This window comes from Ipomoea triloba, chromosome 14 (genome assembly GCF_003576645.1).
Source record: "Ipomoea triloba cultivar NCNSP0323 chromosome 14, ASM357664v1".
In the NCBI taxonomy this organism is placed as follows: Eukaryota; Viridiplantae; Streptophyta; class Magnoliopsida; order Solanales; family Convolvulaceae; genus Ipomoea; species Ipomoea triloba.
This window is the reverse complement of record NC_044929.1, coordinates 6,783,179-6,807,585: the sequence shown is the minus strand read 5'-3', so window position 1 is coordinate 6,807,585 and position 24,407 is coordinate 6,783,179. Positions and strand designations below refer to the sequence as shown.

General features: G+C 33.9%; 1 protein-coding gene across 1 annotated transcript; it reads right to left on the bottom strand.

Annotated features, from left to right (window-relative positions):
• Positions 1 to 1,719: 1,719 nt before the first annotated feature.
• LOC116004660 (calpain-type cysteine protease DEK1) lies at positions 1,720 to 20,253 on the bottom strand. Its single transcript, XM_031244794.1, has 32 exons — positions 19,914 to 20,253; positions 19,278 to 19,438; positions 16,400 to 16,650; positions 15,739 to 15,921; positions 15,380 to 15,515; positions 14,867 to 14,997; positions 14,604 to 14,718; positions 13,533 to 14,511; positions 13,337 to 13,447; positions 12,927 to 12,985; positions 11,899 to 12,061; positions 11,232 to 11,505; positions 10,946 to 11,096; positions 10,700 to 10,811; positions 10,445 to 10,610; positions 10,258 to 10,328; positions 10,013 to 10,104; positions 9,651 to 9,813; positions 9,386 to 9,457; positions 8,830 to 9,204; positions 8,642 to 8,757; positions 8,253 to 8,550; positions 7,600 to 7,919; positions 7,057 to 7,408; positions 6,245 to 6,565; positions 6,025 to 6,129; positions 5,687 to 5,815; positions 4,605 to 4,985; positions 3,555 to 3,692; positions 3,176 to 3,412; positions 2,624 to 3,079; positions 1,720 to 2,206 (listed from the first exon to the last, which is right to left on the bottom strand). Exons 2-31 carry the CDS (start codon positions 19,400 to 19,402, stop codon positions 2,774 to 2,776), a joined length of 6,432 nt encoding a protein of 2,143 aa, XP_031100654.1. The 5' UTR covers positions 19,403 to 19,438; positions 19,914 to 20,253; the 3' UTR covers positions 1,720 to 2,206; positions 2,624 to 2,773.
• Positions 20,254 to 24,407: the final 4,154 nt, after the last annotated feature.

Genomic DNA, 24,407 nt, shown 5'->3' with positions numbered 1-24,407 from the left:
GCCATAGCCGTTGTTTTAGTGACCTGTGTTGAAATTTGAAGCCCTTGTTCTCTGAGTATTTATTGGAGAAACGAAGTAATTTTGAAAATCCTAGTTTTTATTTTTATTTTTTATTTTTTTGTGTATTACTTATGTAATCTGTGAATGACCCATGAATGCGCTGATTTTATATGTCATCTCATCTGGAAAATATCCAGTTTACTTTAATAATTGATGTCTCTCATATGTAATTTGTGAAATTTCCAGCATGAATGTATGATATGACCCTTAAATGGGTAAAATGGCCACTGATTTTATATGTAATATGTGAAATTTTCAGTATGAATGTATGATATGTCACTTAAATTGTCTTTGATTTTACATGTCATCTCGTGTAAAATTTCCAATTTACTTCGAATCTTTGATATTAGATATGTCCCTTAAAGGCCTTAATTTTATATGTAATATGTGAAATCTCCAATATATATGATTGTATGAAGCTATAAATGTCCCTTAAATGGCCACTTATTTTATATGTAATGTGTGAAATTTTCAGTATGATATATTAATATGTGATATGTCCCTTATATGTCATCCGTGAAATTTTTCATTTACTTTGGTGGAAGCTCCTTAAATGGTGAAAGCCTTTAAATAAAATCGAGAAATCTATGATGAACTTTTTTTAAGTGTTTGATTCTGGATTTTACAAGTTGTACGTTTATGGATATATAACCCTTAAATTAAAATGAAACCCCTAAGGCTAAGTTGCAAACTGTGAATTGTGAAATACTGAAATCTAGATTATACATAATGAACTTTTTTTAAGTGCCTGATTCTAGATTTCTATCAATTCTGTCTCTTTAAGTAATTATGTGCATGCTTGATGCCTATGCCCATAATTTTTAATGATTTGAGATTGTGTGATTTTCCATTCACTAATACTTTCCCCTTTTTAGATGGAAAGTATTAGTGGTCTGAAAGTCAACCTAAGGTGGAAGCCCAAGCTGTAGAGACAAATACTTCTCAGCAGTTATGATAAAAAAAAATAATTAATTTAATTATTAACCGAAAATCAACCGGTGCTCACCCCTATGTTTTTTTGCTCTACTTCTACAACTTATGTTGACCTAAGTTGATTTACACTATCATTGGCACCCTTTGAACCGTCCTGTTGCTCCACCTTCTACAACTTATGTTGACCTAAGTCAATTTACACCGGTCCCGTTGCTTTACTTCTACAACTTATGTTGACCTAAGTCGATTTACACCATCATTGGCACCGTTTGAACCGCCCTTGCACCTTTCAAATCATGCAATGAAGATTAATCATTAAGACTTATGAATAGTATTTTCCTCTAATCTCACATAAAAGAAAATATCCTCATGGGACAACTCCAATCAAATTGATCAAGTTGTTATCTTGATAACCATAAAGTTACAAATTTAAATATCACCAGGAACGGTCTATTGTCTTTCTTGATTGATTTACCTTCTTGTAACCCTTTACCAGCTAGTCACAATGTAAAATTTACTTAGTGCAGACCATGATATAATGGATGCAGCCTGCAGATCACCCAAAAAAAAAATCTCCTCGCATTCCCATTGTTCACATTACAGCAAAATTATGTGATATAACTTAACTAAATGTCCCCTTAAAGTATTAGTCATCAACTGGCCTAGGGAATGCAACAGAATTGAAAGATAACACATTGTCTTCTTAGTAAGAAGAGAACACAAAGATGATTGAGAATAGACTATATTAAAGCCAAAACTTCCAACTTTACAAACAATTTTCCTTGCAACATTTCAAAATTGATGCTGAAACTGCAACTAAAACTCAGCAATATCGACGCTATGTGCCTTCGACCAATAAGGCGTACTCTAATACTAATACCTCTACCCTTTGATTAATATTCCCTCTTTTTTTAATTTTCTCATCACCCTTCATTTACAGAGTCACAATCCTATATTCTTACAACATCTACTCATGTACACAGCTTCACATCCCCGAGAACTCTCTTCGAGAGAACTTCAAATTGATGGATACCGAAAGGGCAAGCTTATAGATACCATTTTGACTCACCTTTCTGCGTTTGGAGAGTATCAGCCCAAACACGAAATGAACTTCTAAGAACTAGGGCTTCCTCAGCACACTTCGAGGTGAGGTGATGAAGTACACCAGTGGCTTTTGCATCTACGGCTGAAACTAGGCCTCGCTCAAAAAATGCTGTTTTAAGTGATGAATACAAGCACAATGTAGTCAAAAAGGCGAGTCATTAACAAAAAGTATAAGGCCCTGTTTGGTAAATGACTGTTAGCTGATTGGGTTAGAAGATATAATTAATTGATAATATTAGCTGATTGTAGAAAAGTGTTTGGTAAATTAGCTGTTAGCTGATAGCTGTTTGGTATAATTTTTTTTCTCAAAAGGCTAATTGAAAAGGTTGTTTTGAGTAGCCTTTTGAAATTTAGTATTTTGGAGTTACAAAAAAACTTATTAACCAAACACTTATATTGATTTTTTAACCAAGTCAAACAACTAATAATAGTCAAATAGGTCAAAATTGGCTGATAGGCTAATTATTTACCAAACAGGGCCTAAGTATGAAGTAGTGACTGCATATAAACGGTGCAAGCAACTTACAGCGCATTCTGTCACAGATTTGTCATTAACAGCCGCCAGACACGAATGGTTCAGGGATATAGCAACTAACAAGGATAAGCTTCTCGTCGTCGATGTGCTCTGAACCCAAAAAGGATGATGGAGCCGAACTGATGGCTGGGTCTAGCGCCTCTATAAAGCTTCGAGTGTAACTGATGCCTTTGTAAACACAGAAAGTACAAAAGGAGCCTCTTCGCCAGGATGTATAGTTGTAGGAACAATTGTGTAGCCTTTAGGGTCGGGATCCAGGACCATCTCACACGAAATTTCTCGAGAGTTTACATAATCCGTCCCACCAACAGATTCATGCAAGTAAATGTTGTAGGCAGCACGCCGGCCACGGGTCTTTAGTATCCTCATTCCAATGTAGAACATCAGTGAATCGTGGCTTGACTGAAAATTTCTGAAACCAGCTGTAGTCCTCGAGAAGCTCACACCCTAGTGATAACTCGTCTTTAGATTTTCATATGGTCAACAAGGTACAGCTACTTATAGAGTTATATGACTAAATAGCACAGGAAATTTATACTGTACCTGGGTTAAAGTAATGAAAACATGAATGGGCAAAGAAGCATCAGCCCCTCTGGCCCTCAGTCGGAACTGTGGGTTCTGATGCCACGTATCATAATCCTGGCAGCCACCAGCACTATAACCTCGCCACTGTCCATGGACAGAATAACGCATTTCTGGTGGGTAAACACGACAAACATATATTGACCTAAAGTGTATTTGAAAATCTTGCCAAGACATCCAGAATATGCCATCTTTTGCCTGCATTTAATAATAATCAACAGGAAACTTGTAACACTTGCAAAGGAAGGTCATTGGCCTTGATGAAATAAATACAGCACAGTAAAACCAAATAATTACTTTCGTACGTAATAACTAAAATATAACACCTAAGAATAGCTACCTGGGGGACATGTTTCAGCTTGTGCTTCATCCTGTCTGTCCATTCAGGTGATGAATCAGACCAAGGACCATTCCACTCAACCTCATTTGCCCATGGATTTCGGATTTGAACAAGTTTATGGCCATCTACTTCTCGTACCTTATAACACACACCAAACACAAGTAAATAGAAGAGCAACAGTAATTCTTTAAATTATCGGATCTATTTCCTGCACTAGGCCATTAGCAAATATATTCTAAGGAACAAGGATTACAATGATATATGTATGTCTGAAGAAAGAGAATGTGAAAAATACAGAGAAATTTTTTATATATTTCTAGGAGACTTTTAGCGTATCTAAGAGTCTTTTGAATTATCTGAATAAGCCTAAAAATACAAATTCTAGGCTCTATTGTAATCATTATATCACACATATCATGTCAATATATGCATTCCTTCTCTCTTCTTCTACTTACTCATCATATTGTGTAAGCCGGCCTTAAATACAAGCAAGAATGTGTGAAGCACTTGATAGACAGTGAGTTCTAAGCAGAGACTATGCTGTGGTGATGCATGAATGCTTTGTGAGAGTGATCCATAAGTGTTAAATGTTGGTCTATGGTAGGTGATGGAGATAGGATTGTGTTGGCACAATGGGCTTGTTGAGTCATTGTCAAGAGCAGTGGAACTTCCCATGTTTCAAGAGAGGGGGAGTACGAAGTATTTTCCATAGTTTCTCAACTACTAATTTGAATATATTAAATGTATTGCTTTTGTGCGAGTTGAATATGCTCCACCTGGGTAGTGTCAAGAAAGAGAGTAGTGTGTGTGTGTGTGTGTGTGTATATATATATATATGTAGAGAGAGAGAGAGACAGAGATTCTTCTCTAGGAGACTTAGCTAAAAGTCTTTTCAATTATCTGAATAATCCTATAAACACTAAGCTCCCTTGTATTCTTTATACAATACATTATATCAAAACATGCTCTATCTACTGGACCGGTCAATATTTTAGTTCGTATTACAGTAATTATAACGTGTGTGTTATCTAATGATTATAATTGATATACCTGTAATATTGAATAGGCATGCCCTTGAACAATACCACTTGAAGAAATATGCACATCTGAACCCGAAGGGCTACCGGCACCAAGTAGGAAACCCTCTTGTTTGAAGCGTAACAATTGAGACCATAATCTTCCACTTGCAAGATCAATCTGTGCTTCCGCACTTCTCATGTCAATTTCCTCACCAGCACCTCCAGTGAGATCCACAAGAGCATCTTGAACAAGTCCACCTTCTAATGCCTCATACGAACCATGAAGCTTAGCATAAGCTTTCTCCAATATAGAGACCCATAGCTCATTTCCCTTTCTGCTGGTGGCAAATGCAGGTTTACCAGGTGACTCACAAGGAATCCAATCATCAACAACAACAGGAACCCATTCCCCCTGAATCAACAAAGCCAAAAGCATTAAGCAGATAATTTAGCTAAATAGAAGCTCTTCAAAAAAAAAAAATTATCACAAGTCACGTAAACCATTAGATCAAGGATGAAGTATCTCGTGTTCATTTGCTTAGAGCATTAGTTGGGATGTCAAAGAGGAGTACCCATGAGAACATGCTTGAACATATTTACAACTGGCAACCTATAGGCTATAACACTGTAATTTGCAAACTTATCCAGAAGCATGACTTTGGTCTAAGCAACATTTATGGGTGACCAAGAAAATTCAGGCTTGAATCCACAAAGAGATGATGTTTTTAGTATATGATTAATTGAGGAACTTGGTGATAAGAAATACATTTGAAATGAACCGACGTCATTCATTCACACCAGACATGAACCGACATCATTCACTGCCAAAAGATATCACAAAATTTTGAGGCAGAGTAAGAAAATATTTATACATTTCAAAGAAAAATAAAATAAAAATTAAACAGAGTTTCAAGATAACACTGACTTTAAAGTGAAAAGCTGGTGATTTCAGAGCAGCACTTCAGCAAAATTGAGTCAAACTTGAGACATAATGTTTTGAATATTGACATTTCTTTAAAGAAGTGATAACGTGATGTAGCCAACTAATTGAGGGGAAACTTGTACTGATTTAATGTATAGATTCATAAATTTTAAATATGTATGATGACTCACCTGGATACAGAACCGAACTGTATAGATTCCTTCCTCATTGTATTCGGGTGTAATTATGACTTCTGATATTTGTGAAACCTCCGTTAACACAGCAACAGCACTCAGGAACCAACAATCACCCAATCGACCCTGACAAATGCATAGTGACAATGATCACAAACACACACACCCACATACACATAAGCAAATTGTCTCCAAAGGGGAAAAGCCAAAGAGAGATGTTTGGACAGAGATAGGACAGCATGATTGTTGATTAGTTTGGTACTCTAGCTTTTAAATTTATTTTTTAGCATCCCATTTCTTTAATAAAATCATTGACTTATCAGAGAATGCAAAACCTGGCAAACATCTGAAGAATTTGCTGCTCCAGAAAACATGCACGGGCTAGAAACAAGACGTTTCTCTCGGACTATTTCAATGGGTCTCATCCATGCAGCAACCACCTTCAAGCAAACTTATTGTGAGTGCTTGCAGCAGGTATTACATAAATATATCACTCTAGAAGTGAAAATTGAGCCAAAACAAAATCCAGAGCAGATAGATGCCAAGGAAACTCACCTGCAACTTTGAAGGAGGGTTATCTGGATCGACAAACAATGAGCGGTCACTTGGAGGAAATTCTTGATCCGTGAATTGGGATTCTCCTCTTGCCAATAGAGCCTCCTTCACAGCCATTTCAACCGAGAGCATGCGTTGATTCATTTCTTCCTGTGTCTCCATCGAAGGTTTCCTCAACCTCCGAGTAAAAGAATCAACATCTAATACCACACCATCCCGTTCTGATCTTCTCCTCCTCCCACTTGAATATTGTCCATCCCAGTCTACATCATCTCTGTCATAAAGATCGACATCTGCAGGATCACTCTCCCAGTCATCCACCTAGATGAGAAAACATAAACTTGCAGTGAGGAGAAGATCCAAGAAGATGGACAAAAAAGAGAAAGGAATGGGTGTTAGAAATATTCCCTCCATCCAAAAATAATCGTCTCTTTGGCAGGACACACAAATTTAGGAGAGTACTCAATGCATTGACCAAGGGATACATTTCCAAATTTGCCCACATTAAATGTATTTACAATAAAATAACTTTTTATTTCAAAATTTTATTTAAAGGATACTTTGGATAATGAACCTATGAATTTATTTTGTTGGACATCCCAATATGGTAAGGAGTGGCGGACAATTTTTAACAAGTAGAGGTAATAAAAAGATTTTTAAAAATAGCAGCAGGGAGAAGGTCCAATAAGATGGATGACAAGGAGAATGGAAATTGGAAAAAGCAGGCAGTGTTATAAATCATTATAGCCACAACTATTCTTATAGATGGAAATGACCCTATAATTGGAAGTTCTTAGATATAGAATACAAACCCTAGTTGGAGATTCTGCCCATTGCCAATTATCATCAGGTAGATTGATCATGTTATACTCCGCAGAACCCATTGCACCTGGGAGAGTGGCAATCTCATCTTCAGTTAAGCACCTTCCCCAAAGAAACACATCCATTATCTGCATCTTGGAATCAGCTGCTTCACTATCTGATCTCCCAAATGCATCAACATCAATAGGTGGCCTTATGCCCACCCAGACTTCTGTCCCTTGCTCCCATATGCAACTACCGACATGCAGCGGGAGCCCTGTCTGATAGCCATCATAATTACCGTCTAGAAAGCAAGTCACCTCACCTAAATCAGCATCTACAGTCATTGTAACGATATGCCACCTGCAAAGCGAATTTGTTTGCTAATCAGGAAATACTTAATAAACTCCCAGCTAAGAAAAGATTATGAGATCATGAAATTACGAAGTAAATGCCAAACATTGGCAGATTCTAAACAAATTTAGGAGATTTAGAAATAGTTAGCCACTGCAAGCTCATTCCACAGGCAAACTGAAAACAAAAGGAAAACAAACCTCCCATCAGCAATATTACTGGCACCTATACTCCACTCCTTTGAAACTGTTGTTTGTCTATCACCCTTGGTAATTAATCTAAGCCCAACTTGTCCAGCTTCAATGCCTTGCTCAGATCCAGCAACAAGAAACTCCCAACATATTTTCTTCTGCAATTCAGAACCCAATAGACAAACTGGTCCAGACTCCAGCTGCACCATAACGGCAATAGAAATGCTAATTTTTTGACTGTGACAGACACTGAGATCAATAGGGCCACAGTGTCTGCCGCTAGTAGTTGGTTCATCATCAAGAATACATACAGCACCACTAAGTCCAGTCTGCAACAAAAATGAAATTCAGAAGGCATGCAATAAATGACAATCTATAGTATAAATCACAGGCACTTTCTGACATGAAAAATTGAAACTATATCTTTAGCATATCAAATCCAGAAGGGAGGATACCAACAGATATAGATATGTGGTTTCAGAATTAAGAGTAATGTACTATAATTGCATTAAAAGAATGCTCGGAAGGGAATATATATATATATATATATATATATATANATATATATATATATATATATATATATATAAAGCTAAACGCATTGCACTAAGATCATCTTTGAGGCTTTCACAGACAGCAATTAATGAGGAGATTATGACAACCTGTAGTGCTCGACGAGATAACTGAGCTGCACGTATACGACGTGCAATGCTTGAAACTCTCTCACGAGCAAAAGAATCATCAAGAACAGAATCACCTCCAACTGCACGAACAGCAGCTGCCAATGCTGCTGCTTCTCTGTTGCCAGCATTTGGGATAGAAGATATAAGTGAAGCCTCTATTTCTTTCCATTTGCGTTCTTCCTTCTCCAGAAGAGCTTTCCTCCTTTCTTTACCCCTTCCTTCCTCTTCGCGCCTCTGCATCAAGATTTCCTCTTCCATCTCTTTCTCTCTTATATAACTACAAGCATAGGTATACAAAACTTAAGAAATAATCTCACTGTTGATAGAGGAAGAGTAGTACACTAATAGCTTGAGAGGAACTTATATACCTCTCTTGTACAAGTTCAAACCGCCTACGTTCTTCTGGTACCCACTTTTTGATATCCTTAGCACTAAGATCTGAAAATCCTATGCTGTCAAGGAAAAGTCTCAAACGAACCTCATCCTGTAAAAGCAGAAGGTTAGCAGGAAAACATAAATGCTTGAGCTGTAGGAAAGAAAGCTGAAACATTACTACCTGTACTCGTTCAGCTTTAGCAGTCAAACCAAGCAAAAGAAGTAAATAACCACCAAACTTATCCCACATGTAAACCCATTCGGTGTCAATTGCTTCTTCCAAAGCTAGTATTCGGGCATGCGCACACATTTCTCTTCTGTGGCCTACATCACTGGTAGCTTCATGTAGCAGTGTTCTATTTCTCAGTCTAGAGAAAAATGATCCAGCAGCTAGTTCTTCATTTCTCAAACGGTCTCTTAATTTCATGACATCTGCCCTAGGAAGTACAAAATTTCCTCCTTTATCTCTGATTATGGTAGGATCCCCAACTAAAAGAGCAGCTGAGCTGGCAGACCTCTGTGGCGCAGAGTACGTTCCGGCTAAAGCGTTTCTGGTCTGAATAGGAAACAATTTTAGATTAGAATAATGACATGCAGGAGCATGATTTCTTCTTCTTTTTTCACTATCTAAAAAGATGCCGCATTTTTCTTCACCAAAAGAAAGGAGAAAAAAGTAGCACTGCTTGATTATAAAGAATCCATCACAAGATAAAAACTGCTAACAGAAGTACTCGCACCTTGGTGGCAGATCGAGCAATTGCTTGAACTACAGTTTCCTTACTAAGAAAGTGAACAGCATCTTCTACCATCTGGGGTTTCAGACAATGTAGTAAGCCACAAGTAAAAGAGTTGCAACAAGCTCAAAAATAAACAATTAAAATGTTGTCTCAAAGGGCAACAAGATTATTTTAGTCAAGATTCGAAAAACGATTTTTTATACAAATAAAAGAAAGAAAGGCAAATCTTCAATAGCTAACTCAGAAATATCATAAATGGTAAAACCTCAAGAGTCAAACATGGGCGAGAGACAGCAAATCCAAAGGCTACAACAAGTGTAATTGCTGAAACAGCAGCTCCAGCAAAAGGTGGATAGATCTTCAAACTAGCAACTACACCCCATCCTTCAGTCGCTAATGCAATGCCATAAAGCACAAGAAATGCAGCACTGTGGAACGAAAATATAATAAATCATCAAGTACTTGAAGAATCATAAATAAATAAATAAAATAATAATAGTAATAATAATAATAATAATAATAATAATAATAACAACAATATCCAGATAACAAATTAAATATTCAAAAACAACAAGTGAATCTCAAAAACTTGGACAAGCAGAGGAAAGTTTGACGAAGTCACAAAACCTGACGTTTTTCCCACAATCTGCATGAGCATCATACACATACACAGGCAACACCCTTGGGGAATAGACTACTATAGGAGGTGAAAGGAGCACCTACAGAAGGCAGAGAATAAATTACTGATATATAGAAGAGAAGCAAAATCTGAAAGCAAATAGTAAGTGCATCCATCTACGGAAGAGACCTGATAAAAAAACAGATGCACCAACAAAAGCCTTAATTTACTATTGCAAGAAACAGTAACTTACAGTCAATGCCCTTCCAGCCAGAAGGAAAAGAAATGAAAAGTAACCAACAGATGCGCCAACAAAAGCCTTGTCTGAAACAGAAATGGAATAAATACCATTATGAAGCAGAAAATTTGGTATTGGCCTTTTATCTAAGCCCAATGGTGAATCAAATCATCATGAATGGCAGATAAGAGTGTCGAATCACCTTGAAACCTTCCTACAAGAAAGGCTGCCAAAGCCAGAAGAAATGCTAGGAAACAAACAACAAGCATCTGCACCCTTGTCAGATAGAAATTATTTGAAGCCCAATAGTGAATTACACCAATTGCTAGAACAAGGAGAAGGAGAACTAAAAGGAATGCTGCTCCTATCTGTCATAATATAAATTGACACTCATATCAGATAGCCACAATAAGAGTTATACCAATAAGAGCTATACCAATAAGTAATATTCACTTACTGTCCATGGATGAACTGTAACAATAATGGCCGAAATAGCACCAAGCAAAAGCAGAAGACCAATAGTAATGAATATATAAGCACCTCGAGAAAGTTTCCAGTTATCATCTTTCCTGAAATTGTTTTCAATAGTGTTATTCTGGATAAATATGAACAAGTATCTTCAATATAGGTAGTTTGAAAGTGTAAACAAAACAAAGACCCCAATTAGAATTTTAATGATCAAAGTCATGAAAAACAACATTACCATTTGAATAAACCAGAAGAAAGTGACAGGACTGCTGGAATGCATATCAAAGGAAGCAACGCAGCAAGGAAATCCTCCTGTGTTGGGACCTGGTCAATCCTAGAGCTCACAACTTTCAAATAGGAAGCACCACAGAATGCCACAAGAACAGCTACAAACAAATGAAGTATAAATGAACTTTAGTAGTACTAAAGATAAACTAATAATAAAGAAAATAATGTAAACATTTTATGCTAGTAAAGTAATGACCATTAGTTACTAATGAAAGTGAAGAGGAAAAAATTACCTGCAAAAATACCAATAGAAATACCAGATGAGAGAGAAAACCGGTAGGTTGCAAACCATGATATGATGGGCAGCAAGCCACTAACTAACAAAGCAATTGCAGATGCCATTGCCCAACCAATGTAAACAGATGATGCATAGGGAGAGGTGACACCATTCTGATCACCAGTTAAACCCCTGTACCCTAAATCATCTAATGGTTTTGCAGACACTATTGCTCCAAGAGCTACAACAGATCCAGCAAAAAAGGACATGAGCGCAAATAGAAGAATGCCCTGAAAAATAAATTCAATCAATTTTTTCAATCATTAGTTAGTAATAACAATGACAAAAGATGAGTCTGTATTTTATTGAACTCCAAATGTAACTGTATCCACAGATTATTAAAAAGAGAGAGATAGAGAAAGAGAGGAGTAGAATTAATGTTATACTTCTGGTTTTGACAAGTTATACTTAATTATGCTTAGTATCCACATGGCACACATAAGAATGGGAGAAGATTCTTCCGAAAATGGAGAGAATACTAATGTACACACACACTTCTAGAAGAGCCTCCTCATATCAACCACCAATAGAGCAATTTAAATGGTTAGCAAATCCATTTCTTGAACTGAAAAACTATATATTACCATGCACTAATACAGAGTAGAGAAGGTACCGATTTTTACCTCTTTCACCCCCAGAGTTTGATGATTTCCCGCACCACCTTCATTCTCAACTCTTGACACCCAAAACTGATAACCATTACGAATCCATATTGGAATTGCAAAAGACAAGCATGCTACCATTAGGGGCACCATCAAAGACAATCCCAGAAGTACTGATGATTTACTGTAGATGAAATGCATGATACAATTCATTCAAAAGATAAATCAATCAAACAATTCAAGGAAACGAGACAACAAAAGGAATGAAACAGTGGTATCAAATCACAACAACATTTGCAAAATAAATAAATAATGAATATATAATAAACAGAGGATTTAATATTGTTAAGAGTCCCACATTGAAAAAATAAGAGAGAACACATGGGTTTATAAGGTCATGAGTTAGATTAGTTAATTGATTGGATTTAGTCTTTTAGTGTGATTTGGTCCAATCTTAGTTTAAAACAAATATCATTTCTCAATTTGTCAATCAAAGCAAAAACAAGCATCATAAACACTACAGGTCTTAGAACATAGAACAACACTGGGATGGCTTTAAAACAGTGGCAAGTCAGAGTCATTTAGGCCTTTTATGGGTAGTACTTCCCACTAGAGCCAAATGACAACAGTTGAACCCACAGAAATAGGCCAACACTGATAATTCAAACATAAAATTCTCTTGATTATTTTTATGTTATGCAACTCAAAAACATATCAAAAATGGGTCACCAGCACATTGGCATGGTTCTTGGTGTGTCAAAATTAAGCAAAAAAATAAGGAAAATCTCATAGCATGTCAGACAGATATCAAAGTGATTGTCAATGATAACCGATCCCAAAGAGGGACACATCATCTTGTGTGTACTGTTTTATTTTTTATTTGCCCAATTTATAAGATAGATAATAATGGTTGTAAAAGACAACCTTTTGCCACAAGAGTTCTCTTTTTTATCATGTTTTTGAGTGTATAATTAGGAATGGATATGTATTATCATTTGCTTTATAAAAATAAATAAAATGCTGAATTCAAAAAATTGTCAGGGTTTTACCTTAGGAATGAAAGAAGCAAACCAACACAAGTGCTTAGCATCCAAGCAATAAAACCATACTGCAAAATATGATTAGATTATTAAATAAATTACATATATGATGAATACCATCATTTGCCACATGAGGTATGGAAAGAATGGCAACCATATGGAATAACAGAATAAATGTGCTAACTACTCATGAAAAAAATCAACTTTTACGGAACACCAATCAAGATTTCCTTTAAGAAACAAATTTGAAACAAGTGTTCTGGAAGAATATATCAATGAATGTGAACAACAGTATACCAGCTTTATGGACAGATATTGAGACAAGCTGAAGCTAATGCTTCATATAGGGACAAGTACAAAGAATATAGATTTTAACAAGACATACTGTGCTCTGTGCCAATGACTAAAAAGTAAAATACCTTCCGTGACTTTGAAGTCATTGCAAGCTCTTCTGCTTGAAGAGACCGAAGGAACGCCAGTATTGAACAAATTACGGGAGACAAAAGCAGCACCACAATACCAAATTCAAACTACAGAAGAAGTTTTAAAACATTTGAGAAAGGAGAAATCAAACTCAATACAAGACTTTACTGAAGCACAAATCAACTTTCTTACTTGTTGGTGTGTAGCATTTATGAGTTTTATGGTCTTTGGACGAAAAACTCCCACAATTACAGTTTCAAGAATGAAGACTAAACTGAAAAGAAGCCATGCTCTTTCGGGAGTTCCTACTATGTGATGCAAAATTATTCTGCAAAATTGAAGCCAATTCCCTAATCCCTGGAGTCGAAGTTCTTCTGAAAAAGATATTTGATTAGGTAACACATGGTCAACACTGTTGGAGTCAATGACTGTCACATTGGTATTGTCACGGTGATCTCGATCAGCATCCAAACTACTTCTCTGCAATAATGCAAGGATCATCGGATCCAAACCATTCTCCTTCAGCATCACAGCAAAATTTGGATCTAGTCCTTTATCTTGCAGTAAACTAGTGAGTTCAAGGTCTCCTTGTCTTGCCTTCCTCTTTAACATTGATGTAATTCTGGGATCATTCAACTTTTCCTGGAAAGCAAATGCCAAATTCAAGTCCAGTATTTGCTGATTTGCAGAAGTTGATGCACTAGACTCACAGCCTTGGCTTTCCATGCCACTACTTGAACAAACTAGCAGAGAGTTATGATCAAAATTCTTGTCAACAAATGATGAACCTACTTCAGGCTCCTGAACTACTGAACGGCAGGAACTACTACGCAATGCTAAACTGGGTCTTCCACTATCCATACTCTTATCACTATTGACACCCTCAATATTATTCCAGCTACTAACATCACCAGTGCAAGGCACGGTAGTGTTTCCAAGATGACCGGCATCTGCACTACTGCTACGTTTCACACTGGAGCCACAACCCTCAGAAGAACTAGCAGAACTATTCTGATCTTTTCGACGGAAACCTTCTCTAAGGCGAATAACTGTACCCTGTAGGGCATCTCTTCTTGCCACTGATGGATCTGTAGCAGATAAGTGGCGTGAAACAGCAGCACCTAGGAGCACAGTTGCAACAACTGCATAACTAGTGCAATGTCCTAAATACCTGCAAAAGGAAAGATGCAGCAGAGCAATTAACAAAATGGCTAGTGCAATATGAGTGAGAAAAAAAAATCTGCCATGGAATCTCAGACAAACCAGTAATGAACTCCAAAACATATCAGGAACACCCTAGACGCGCCAGCAACAAAAAGTGCAACAACACGGTTTTTAAGAAGTTGAAATCCATACAAGCATGCCCCTATGTTCCAGTCTGACAAGACAATTCAAGATAATGGTAAGATACAAAGAGTAATGGTAGAATGGTAAAATTTGTTTAACCTAGTAAGCAACAGAGAAAACTATTTATTACTGTATGCATTGATCAGAAAAATAAAAGGAGCATGAAGTCAAAGAACTACCAAGTATAATAATGGCAGCTGACGTTATAGCGCCGAGCCAGTGTGATTCCTTTGCAGTTAGGCCATACAAGATGGAATATACAAGTAGTACTAGAAGTGAACCAAGATAGAGAAGCCCAAGATGCAAAGCCCTGCAGACTTCATTCAATGAGAAATCAAATTTGACAACATAATTTCTTATATATACATTATAGTAGCTTGCGAATAGACATGTAGGAAAGTAAAGAGAAAGCTCTATCAAATGTTTAAGCACAAGTTTGCTATTAGGTAGCATGCAGGACTGGTTCATATACAGGACCACATGAGACATACATATACCAGAATATATGGATTCATAAAGCATAAAACCTTTACAACAATAGATTACTCGTCAAAAACCAAAAGATTTATAAAATAAAATTTATTTATAATAATAATAATAATAATAATAATAATAATAAATAAATAAATAATTTTAAAAAAAAATTAAAAAAAAAAAAAAAACAATTTAAGAGAATTTGGTTTATAGCTTGCCTTCTAGTTTGACGAGGATACAACTCATTAGGATCAGGAGGTTCTTGTAAGCAAGCAATTGGCCCCACTTCAATACAATCAGAATAAGCAAATTTGTATGCCCTCCGCACATATTCATCAACATCTAAGCCATTACCTGTTGTGATTGGTATCAAGAGAATTACTCACTAAATAAGTCAGATATAAAGGAAAAAAGGCAATGGACAAATAGAGCCAAAACAGCAGTTTACTCAAAGGAAAATTTATGTTATTCACTGTACCAAGAAATGGACTAAAAAAATTAGAAGTCAGCGAGCATCATTAAGGAAACAACACAAAAGCCAAGACATATGATGACAAAAAGAACTACTGTAACTTACCATTAAAGACCATTCTACAAATAAAGAGCATGTTGATGGCTAAGGCAATTGCTGACACACCAAAGAAAAAACCAGAAGGCGAATATCTCTCAGATGCACTAACACCAGCTGTAACATACACGGCACAAAGTTCATATGCACAAAGCAATCCAACAGCCAGCAACAGAAGAACAGCTACAGCTCCTGCCCAACATACCATACTAATGATTAAGTAATTGAACTATAAGAGGAAACACATTATTAGCAACTTTTATCAATAGTATACACAAAATTAGTGACCATCTCTCATATCCAAATTAACTTCAGAACCAATACACATCGTAAAATTCTCTAGAACCTTATTACGTTGAAGTTGAATTTGAGAAATGTAGCTTTAAGGTCATATTACTATGATACCACACAATATTCGCATTTTTGTATGGGATTTTTAAATTACCAATTAAATAAATTTGGTTAAATAAAAAATATTTCAGAAATTTCTTCCAGAAATGACACATAAACATTCAGCATGTGTTTCATGAAGTAACATAGATGTAAAGGAATTGATCAATGAGGGAAAATCATTAGACAAAAGAACAAATGAAATTTAAATAAAGTAAATATTAAATCCTTAAAGGGATCATGACTTTGCACTGACTATGCAAAGGAAGATGATACATACTTGAGCTTTGCCATTGCGTTCTCCACCAAAGCATGATTGAGTAGAAGGCTAAAAGAAGAGCAATACCAGCCATTATCACAGCTAAACCAATTATGTCCCGTCCCAATATTATGATTAACCAGCTTCCCCACATAATAAGCACCACGATTGGAGAGATAACAATCAGCCATGCAACAAGGGAAATAAAACTACATATAATTCCCAACTGAGGACCTTGCAGCAATTCAGGCCATTTTCTGGCAAAGATCCAACTGAACAGGTAAGAAAGAAAGAAGTGTTAAAACAGGGCTGTATAGTTCGCTCTTAAGAAGTACAGACATACACTGAATCCTATCACACAGGAAACCGCATTTCATTTACTCATTTTTAACACAATCTTGATTTGGTTGGCTGCTTCATTTCATTTTCCATAAATATGGAACACAAAATTAAATTTTATTCTTGCATATATAAACAAATTTCTATCCATCTGGTTAGTATTTGTATTTATACATCTTTCATTTATATTCATGATTGTATAGTTGTATTAACTATATACATTTATCTGACTTTGATAATATTTTGTCTTTCAATTTTGCAACTGTATTAAATACCAATCAGCATGCTTTGAAGTGATAGTTTAACAAACTTGTTAGGATCAAAGAGCTGCTTTGGTGGAGACTTTCTCTCCTCACCTCCCACTTTACCCCTTACTGACAGTGGCCATTAATACAGAAGACGGCCTGTTGGATAGTGCTTACAACTGCCGCCTCATTTGTGAAATAGAAGCAAACAAGTTCAGAGAATTAGGAAAGTGCTACCTATTGTAGTTTTATACTGTCTGGATTAGAGAAGACTGGTTTTTTGAGAATTATTTTGAATAAGATGATTTTTCTTTTTTTGTTCTTTATTTTTTTATATGTAGTAAGGAGTAATGAGAAAGAACAATTGAGTACTGACAAATGAAGAAGTGCTCCAATACCCATTACTGGAAACAAAGGAGCCATTTCTATATTACACAAGTGATGTCCACTTGTATTCAATAATTGGTGTGTCTATTACTTTGAGATGGGAGGAATCAGAAGCTTTTGATTCCTAAATATGTAGAGAGCTGTAGAGGTGTCATCAAAAGGCATCAAGATTTTCAAAGTAACCAAATAGAAGAAGTGGGTTTATTTCATCTTGCATCAATCCTGTTTGGAATATCTTCTCATAGTATACAAATGGATGACGAGGAAGTCCTTACTACTTTCTGTCATGTTCATATATACTCTGTAATTCATAATATCATTGGCATTTATACTGGAGGCTCTGTATCACTTATCATTGCATCTTTTCTTGGTCAAATCAGGTCCAACAGAAAACCAGATTCAATTGCAACAAGCCAATAATTTGTGCCAGATATTAGAAATAATGGATGTAGACTTGTAGACTTCTACTCTCTTTATATGGTACCCAATTAGGAAACTATTCCAAATGTTGATTTCAATAATTAAGCAAACAAGATCCAACAGTTCTAGATAAATGCATGAATTTAATTTCACCCTTCAATTACAGTTATCACATCTAGCACCATCTACTCTTTTTTTCTTTGAGAAGCCTACCACCATCTAAAATTGATAAGGTAAAAATATAAATAAAATAAAACTATAGGCCTTTTAAAATGGTTTGAGATAACACCATTACAATGCAAAGCAATCATAGTTTTATATAATAAAGTAAGGTGTCTCGGAATTTTATGTAAGGTTTTGTAAAATCATTCCTATTGACTACCAAAAATGCTTATGAGTCAAATTTTATTGGATAAAAGATAAATGTTTAAGTTATTTAAGATTTTATATAATAAAGTGAGGTTTTGTAAAAGTATTCGAATTGGCTACTAATAATACTAATATGTCAAAATTCTACATAAGATTTTGTAAAAGGCACACTCCTATTGACTACTAATGATGTTTAGGCGTCAAAATTTTATTGGATATTAGAAACAAATGTTAAGTTATTTATAATTGGTTTTATACTATATAATAATATAAGGTTTAGACTTTAGTAAATGCAATCCTACTGGCTACTAATAATGCTTATGGCTCAAAATTTTAAGTTTTGTAAAAGCATTCGTTGACTAGCTTATGTGTCAAATTTTTATTGGACATAACCATAGGGGATAAAAGATAAATGTTAAGTTATTTAAAATTGGATAGTTTTATTTTAAAATGTTAATGTTGATAATGATGAACTAAAATTTTAAAAATAAATAAATAAAAATAATAAGTTATTTAGAATTTTGATAATGATAAATAATTATTAAGTTATTCAATTGCTGTTCATATTTTTATATAGACTTTCTTTATAGATTTAAAAATGAATTCTAATAATAATTATAATGCGAATGTATAACTAAAAAAAAAAAACCAAAAAAAAATAAAAATAAAAAACAATATAAGATTTATCATTTCTCCCTAATAACAATAAAATTTGTACATTAATAATCTAATTTTTTTTTTACACAAACACAATCATCTAACCAAATTCTAATATTTCAAAACATATAAATGAACTACTTTATTAATTAAAAAATGTACTCTAAAGAACAAAAAACCACTAAACATTAACAAATCCAGACACAATCAAAATACAATCACATTGAATCTCAAACAAATAAATAAATATCATAAACCATATTAAAATATACAATAATAATAATAATAGTCTATTACATTTTACCAAACAACAATACTTGAAATTCTAAATGAAATAAAACTAAAATCCAAAAAACTACATATATAAAATATTCATTGATCAAAATATAATTCAAGATTGTAAACAAACAACCATTAGAGTGAAACTTGAGATAGGCACGGCACTAGTTTGAAAATAAAATAGAGAGATTAAAACAAGTCACCTATAAATCCGCCATGGTCGCCAGTTGACAGCCCAAAGTATTGCAAAAGAAGCAGAACCCAGCACAGAGAAGAGGGTTCCAGGAACCACACATGCCAACATTAGTTCATGTTCATTCCCTTCCATTCTCCTTATTTGTACTATCTCCTTCTCCTCTCTTGACTACATTTGTATACACCAATAATCAATTAAAAATTTACTAAAATGTTCCTAAACATCTAACCTCTATACTGAAAATACCCCCACTGTATATCCATCAAAAATTAAGGGAAACTAAGTAAAAGCATTTACAGTACACCTAAAGAAGCCAAAATGTAAATTAAAAATAAAATGAAATTCCCATCAAGCTCTAATCTTTTTTAATGAAATAAATCCGCCTAAGTTTGAACAAGAAAATAGAATCAATAGAACCCAATTTAGTAAATACATTCAGTGCTCAGCTCCATAAATATCCATATATATATATATATATATATATATTAAAATTCCCATGAAACTCGTATCTTTATTTGAGGAAATAAATCCACGTCGGATTCCCAACACGAAAACTAAAACAATAAAACCCAATTCACCAAATACATTGAATGTTCTACTCCACAAAATTTTGAAAAAGGGGAAATCAATTAGCAACCTTTACCTGGTTCGCTGAAAGTGTTCCGAGTTAGGGAGGCGAAAACACAGGCATTTCAAAGCAGATTCCAGCTGAAAGCTAGGCTTCTTCAGCAAGTTCCAAAACCATATTCAAGACCAAAGCTAGGGTTTTAATCCAACACTTGCTGTTCCCCCCCTCAGCTCCGCAAACAAAAAAGTTCAAAAATCAAACAGAAATCAAAGAAATTCAACCGCCCTACCTCGAATTCCTCTATCCAGATTCTCTCATTTAGGGTCAAGCAGGCAGAGAGAAAGTCAGTGAGTCTTAGAGAGAGAGAGATTAAAACCCTACTGAGTTTTTTTAGAGAGAGAAGTGTAAGAAGAAGAGTAAAGGTGCGAGTGTGGATATAAATTTCCTGAAATGTTAGTGGTTGTAAATAATAAAATAACAGCTGGGCATTTGTCTAAACGGATTGGCTGACCTCGGCGCGTGTTCCCCACGCCTCGTGTGAACAGGGATTCTAATTGGAGAGTGGGGGCACGCTCCTGAGGTGACTGTGGGCGTGATATGAGTTTCAGACAAAACTGGATTTTTTGCCCTAAATTAACTTGGGCAAAAAACATGCTCGCATTAGAAAGAATTAATGGAGATCATTAGTCATAATTGTTTCTATTTTTTTTTTTTTATCAACATCATTATTAAACTATGCAAATTTTATTAAATAATCTTATTTATTTGATGAAATTGTATAATATGCTCTTTTTTTATATATATGATGGAGGGGTGAACCCGAATAGAGCAAAATTAATTACTATTCCCTGCGATCCTCCTGGTCTGAGGGATCCCTTCTTGGTCCTTGCAAACTATCTCATGCACCATCGGGGGAATTTCATGCCACTCATTCCAATCACTATTCATGATCATCGCCAATTTTACCAAGCCATCAGCAACTGCATTCTGTTCTCTGTAAATATGTTTGATCTTAACTATCCAATACTTGTTCATCCATTGGTGGCAATCATGAATGACATTCCGCAGAGGCCCTCTCAATTGCTCCGGGCTTTCAATCCATCTTACTACTTCCTGAGAATCCATTTGGACTTCTATATTCTGAAAACCTTTGTTCCAAGCCCATCTTAGTCCCTTGTGAAGTCCCCAAGCTTACATTCATAACATTGTAATTTTTTATCTATTATGTTATAGATTGTTATAGATAGTTTCAATAGCATCATACGAGTTCATATAATACTCTTAAAAATAAAATAATTATACTTGTACATTATTGTTTCTCACTTTCTATCGATTGAGTTCGTTACACACAATTTTTTATTTTAAATTTACTTCTCATGTGTGATTTGCATGCACAGCGCATGAGCAAAATTTACTCATCGCACACATTCGAGTAATGATTGGGGGTTTCTTTGGTCACCCCTAATAAAATGTAATTGGTCATAAATTTTACCTCAGTTTTTACTAGATATTGGATTGATATATATTCATTAACTAATTCATAAGAAGTACCTCATGTCCCTTCTAAATTAACTAATGACAAAGCTCCACATAAGCATTTCATATAATTTTATAATTTTTTTTCAATACATCAGTAAAATCCTTCTAAAACATACATTATATAAAACCTCTTAGACCATAATCAAGGTTACATGGTCTATTTACTGACAAATTATTTAATTGTTGTGTAATAATTATATTAGTTTTGTGATAGAAAACATTCAATATAATTAATTTGTGTATCATTGTAATATAAAAATAAAAGTTACATATTCGATCTTTGATTTCTATATAATTTATTGATGGATTGGACGTTGAAATTAATACTACGTAGTTTGTTATTGAAATTGATAAAAAGTGATTTTATAGTTCATGAATTGTTTGGTCGAAGTGTTACACAAATAGTAATCGTTAAAAACTCAACAACGATCTATTTAAAAAAAAATGATTATATTATTTATCTTTCTTTATGAGTCCACGCATATAACCTCAAATCTTAAAAGTTGTGTAATGATATTTAGTTTTTTTTTTTCGAATATATTATTCTCCACTGATTAGTTCATTCTATATTTATGAAATGATTTGTAATTTCATGTTTTTTTATCAAACATATGTATAGAGAACAAAATCATGTTGCAGGTTGTATTGCCAATCTTATTATTTAGCAAAGAGATAACTGAAGGGAACTTTGTACGCTCCTAATGGTATACTCCCTATATTTCATAATGACATATACCAGACATCCCTATCTAGAGAAAAAACACACCCTATCTAGAGAAAAAACACAGCTAAACAATATTAGATAAGTGTTCATCATGATTTTTTTTGGGGCCTCCTTTTGTCTCTATTTTCTTTTTTCTTCTTCTTCTTGATATACCTATACCAAAAGCAGTAATTTTATTTCAAATTTGATATTAGTATAGGATTGCAAACTATTGGACCATCCGACCATGTACGTAATTCTTGAGTCTCTTGTACCCACTCTCAAAGTAGGGCTAAAAGGGTTGTACATTAAACATGTGAAAACAAGATTAATTTGAAATCATCAATAGGTAGTGAATGATAATTTATGTGGCAATATTAATTTTAAAAAAATGGATTAAATTAACGAAAAGCAAATAAATTGCTAATTACTCGTTCAATTTGAAATTATAATATGATGATAGACTTATAAATTTGATTAAATAAATATGATATATAATGATATTGATCAAACAGTAAAAATATGCGTGTCAATTTCATATTTTAACATTATTAATTTCCCTCTTTAAATATTAGTGTTGTCAAAGGTATAATAGCAGAAGGGTATATATGTGTCAAGTAAAAATGCAATGTACAATATTTAATATTTTAAGCACCAAGTGCATCACCACTAGCACAAGAAAAACGAACAAAAAATCGATGTTATAGTATGAATTCACACATATATGAGTTTTAGATTATATTTAACTACAATTATAAATAAAAATTTGTATTAGGTGACATGTAATAAATTTAATAACATTCAAAAATTCAAAAAAAATTCACATTTAATATTTCGACTATTTGTGAATATTGTGATATTATCATATGTAGTCTTAACTTCTAATTTGAGCATAATTAACTCCACAACTTTATTGATATTGCTACATTTTAGTCTTTTATTACAATTTTTATAAACATTATATGTGCGCTTTCAGGTTATATACTTATATATGTGATTTTGTATGTATTTTTTAGGGCTAATAGGTTTGAACATTGAGTTTAAAATGTTGTACAACATATTTTGCCATGACAACATGTTAAAAACTATTTAAGGAGCATTATTTCAAGGTAATATTATATAGCAATATTAGTAATTTTGTCTAAAAATAATTGGTTCACATATTTAAATTAATTTCCAATTTTTCCCATCATAATGCATAAACATAAATAATATCGCAATAATTAATTCCATATTCATCAAATAGGATATTTCTCAAAATATAGAATTTTCATAAAAGTATTTTTTTAATGAAAGGGGTACCCAACAAGCTAGCGCCTATTCTTACTATTTCCTTTGGCGAAACTCTCACCATCCTTGTGACCTGTCATCTACCAGCATCTTTATAGTTTCACTCGTGAAAACATGCATCTCAATCCAATTGCGACGTTTCCCTCAAGTAAATTTTGTAATCGCGTCCACCACCATATAATTATGATGGGTTAAAAATAATATTGTAAATTATTTTAATCTTTAAATAATTTGAGCTTATGATTTTGCATTCATTATATCATTACCATAGTCCACCATGCCCATTGTGGACCATAGTATAAATTATGTATATGCAATTAATATATTATGTACCTTCAATTTATTTATCTATAATCATATTATTAACATAGAACAATGTTATCATATGTGCATAATATGTTATATAAATGTTAGCTTTTTAAATACTTTGATAATTTCATAATCTGTACATCATCTCCTTTAAAAAATAATACAAAATAATTTGATATACATTATTATTCACTAAAAGTTAGTTTTCTATGTCATGTCATTTATAATTTTTTTACAAGTATATAATATACAAATTATTAATCTATCTAAAAGAAAATTAACTTACAACATTCAATTTCTTCATTATCAAATTACAAAACTAATTGAATTCGATTTAGATCACACTTAAATCTAAAAAAAAAAATGAGGGAGAGAAACCCAAGGCAAATTATTGTAACAAAAATCAAATATGGGAGCTAAATATTACTAGTTCCCTAGTAATAATATAATAATTGTGAAATTAAAAATAAAACTTTTTATTTTCTGAATAATTCAATAGTATGTGTATTTCTAGACCTTTTACAATTAAATATAATTGTTCCAATTCCTTGAGCACGAAAAAGTGTTGCCATTTTCTCGAGACTGTCAATATTGGACGACCAATTTATTTATTCAATGCCTATTATTTGTTTATTTTATTTTCCACTGCTACAATCCAAAAGACTATTATAATATTTAAATTAACACAAGGGGAAGTTTTGTTTTGCCCCTATTGTTGAAGCTAATTA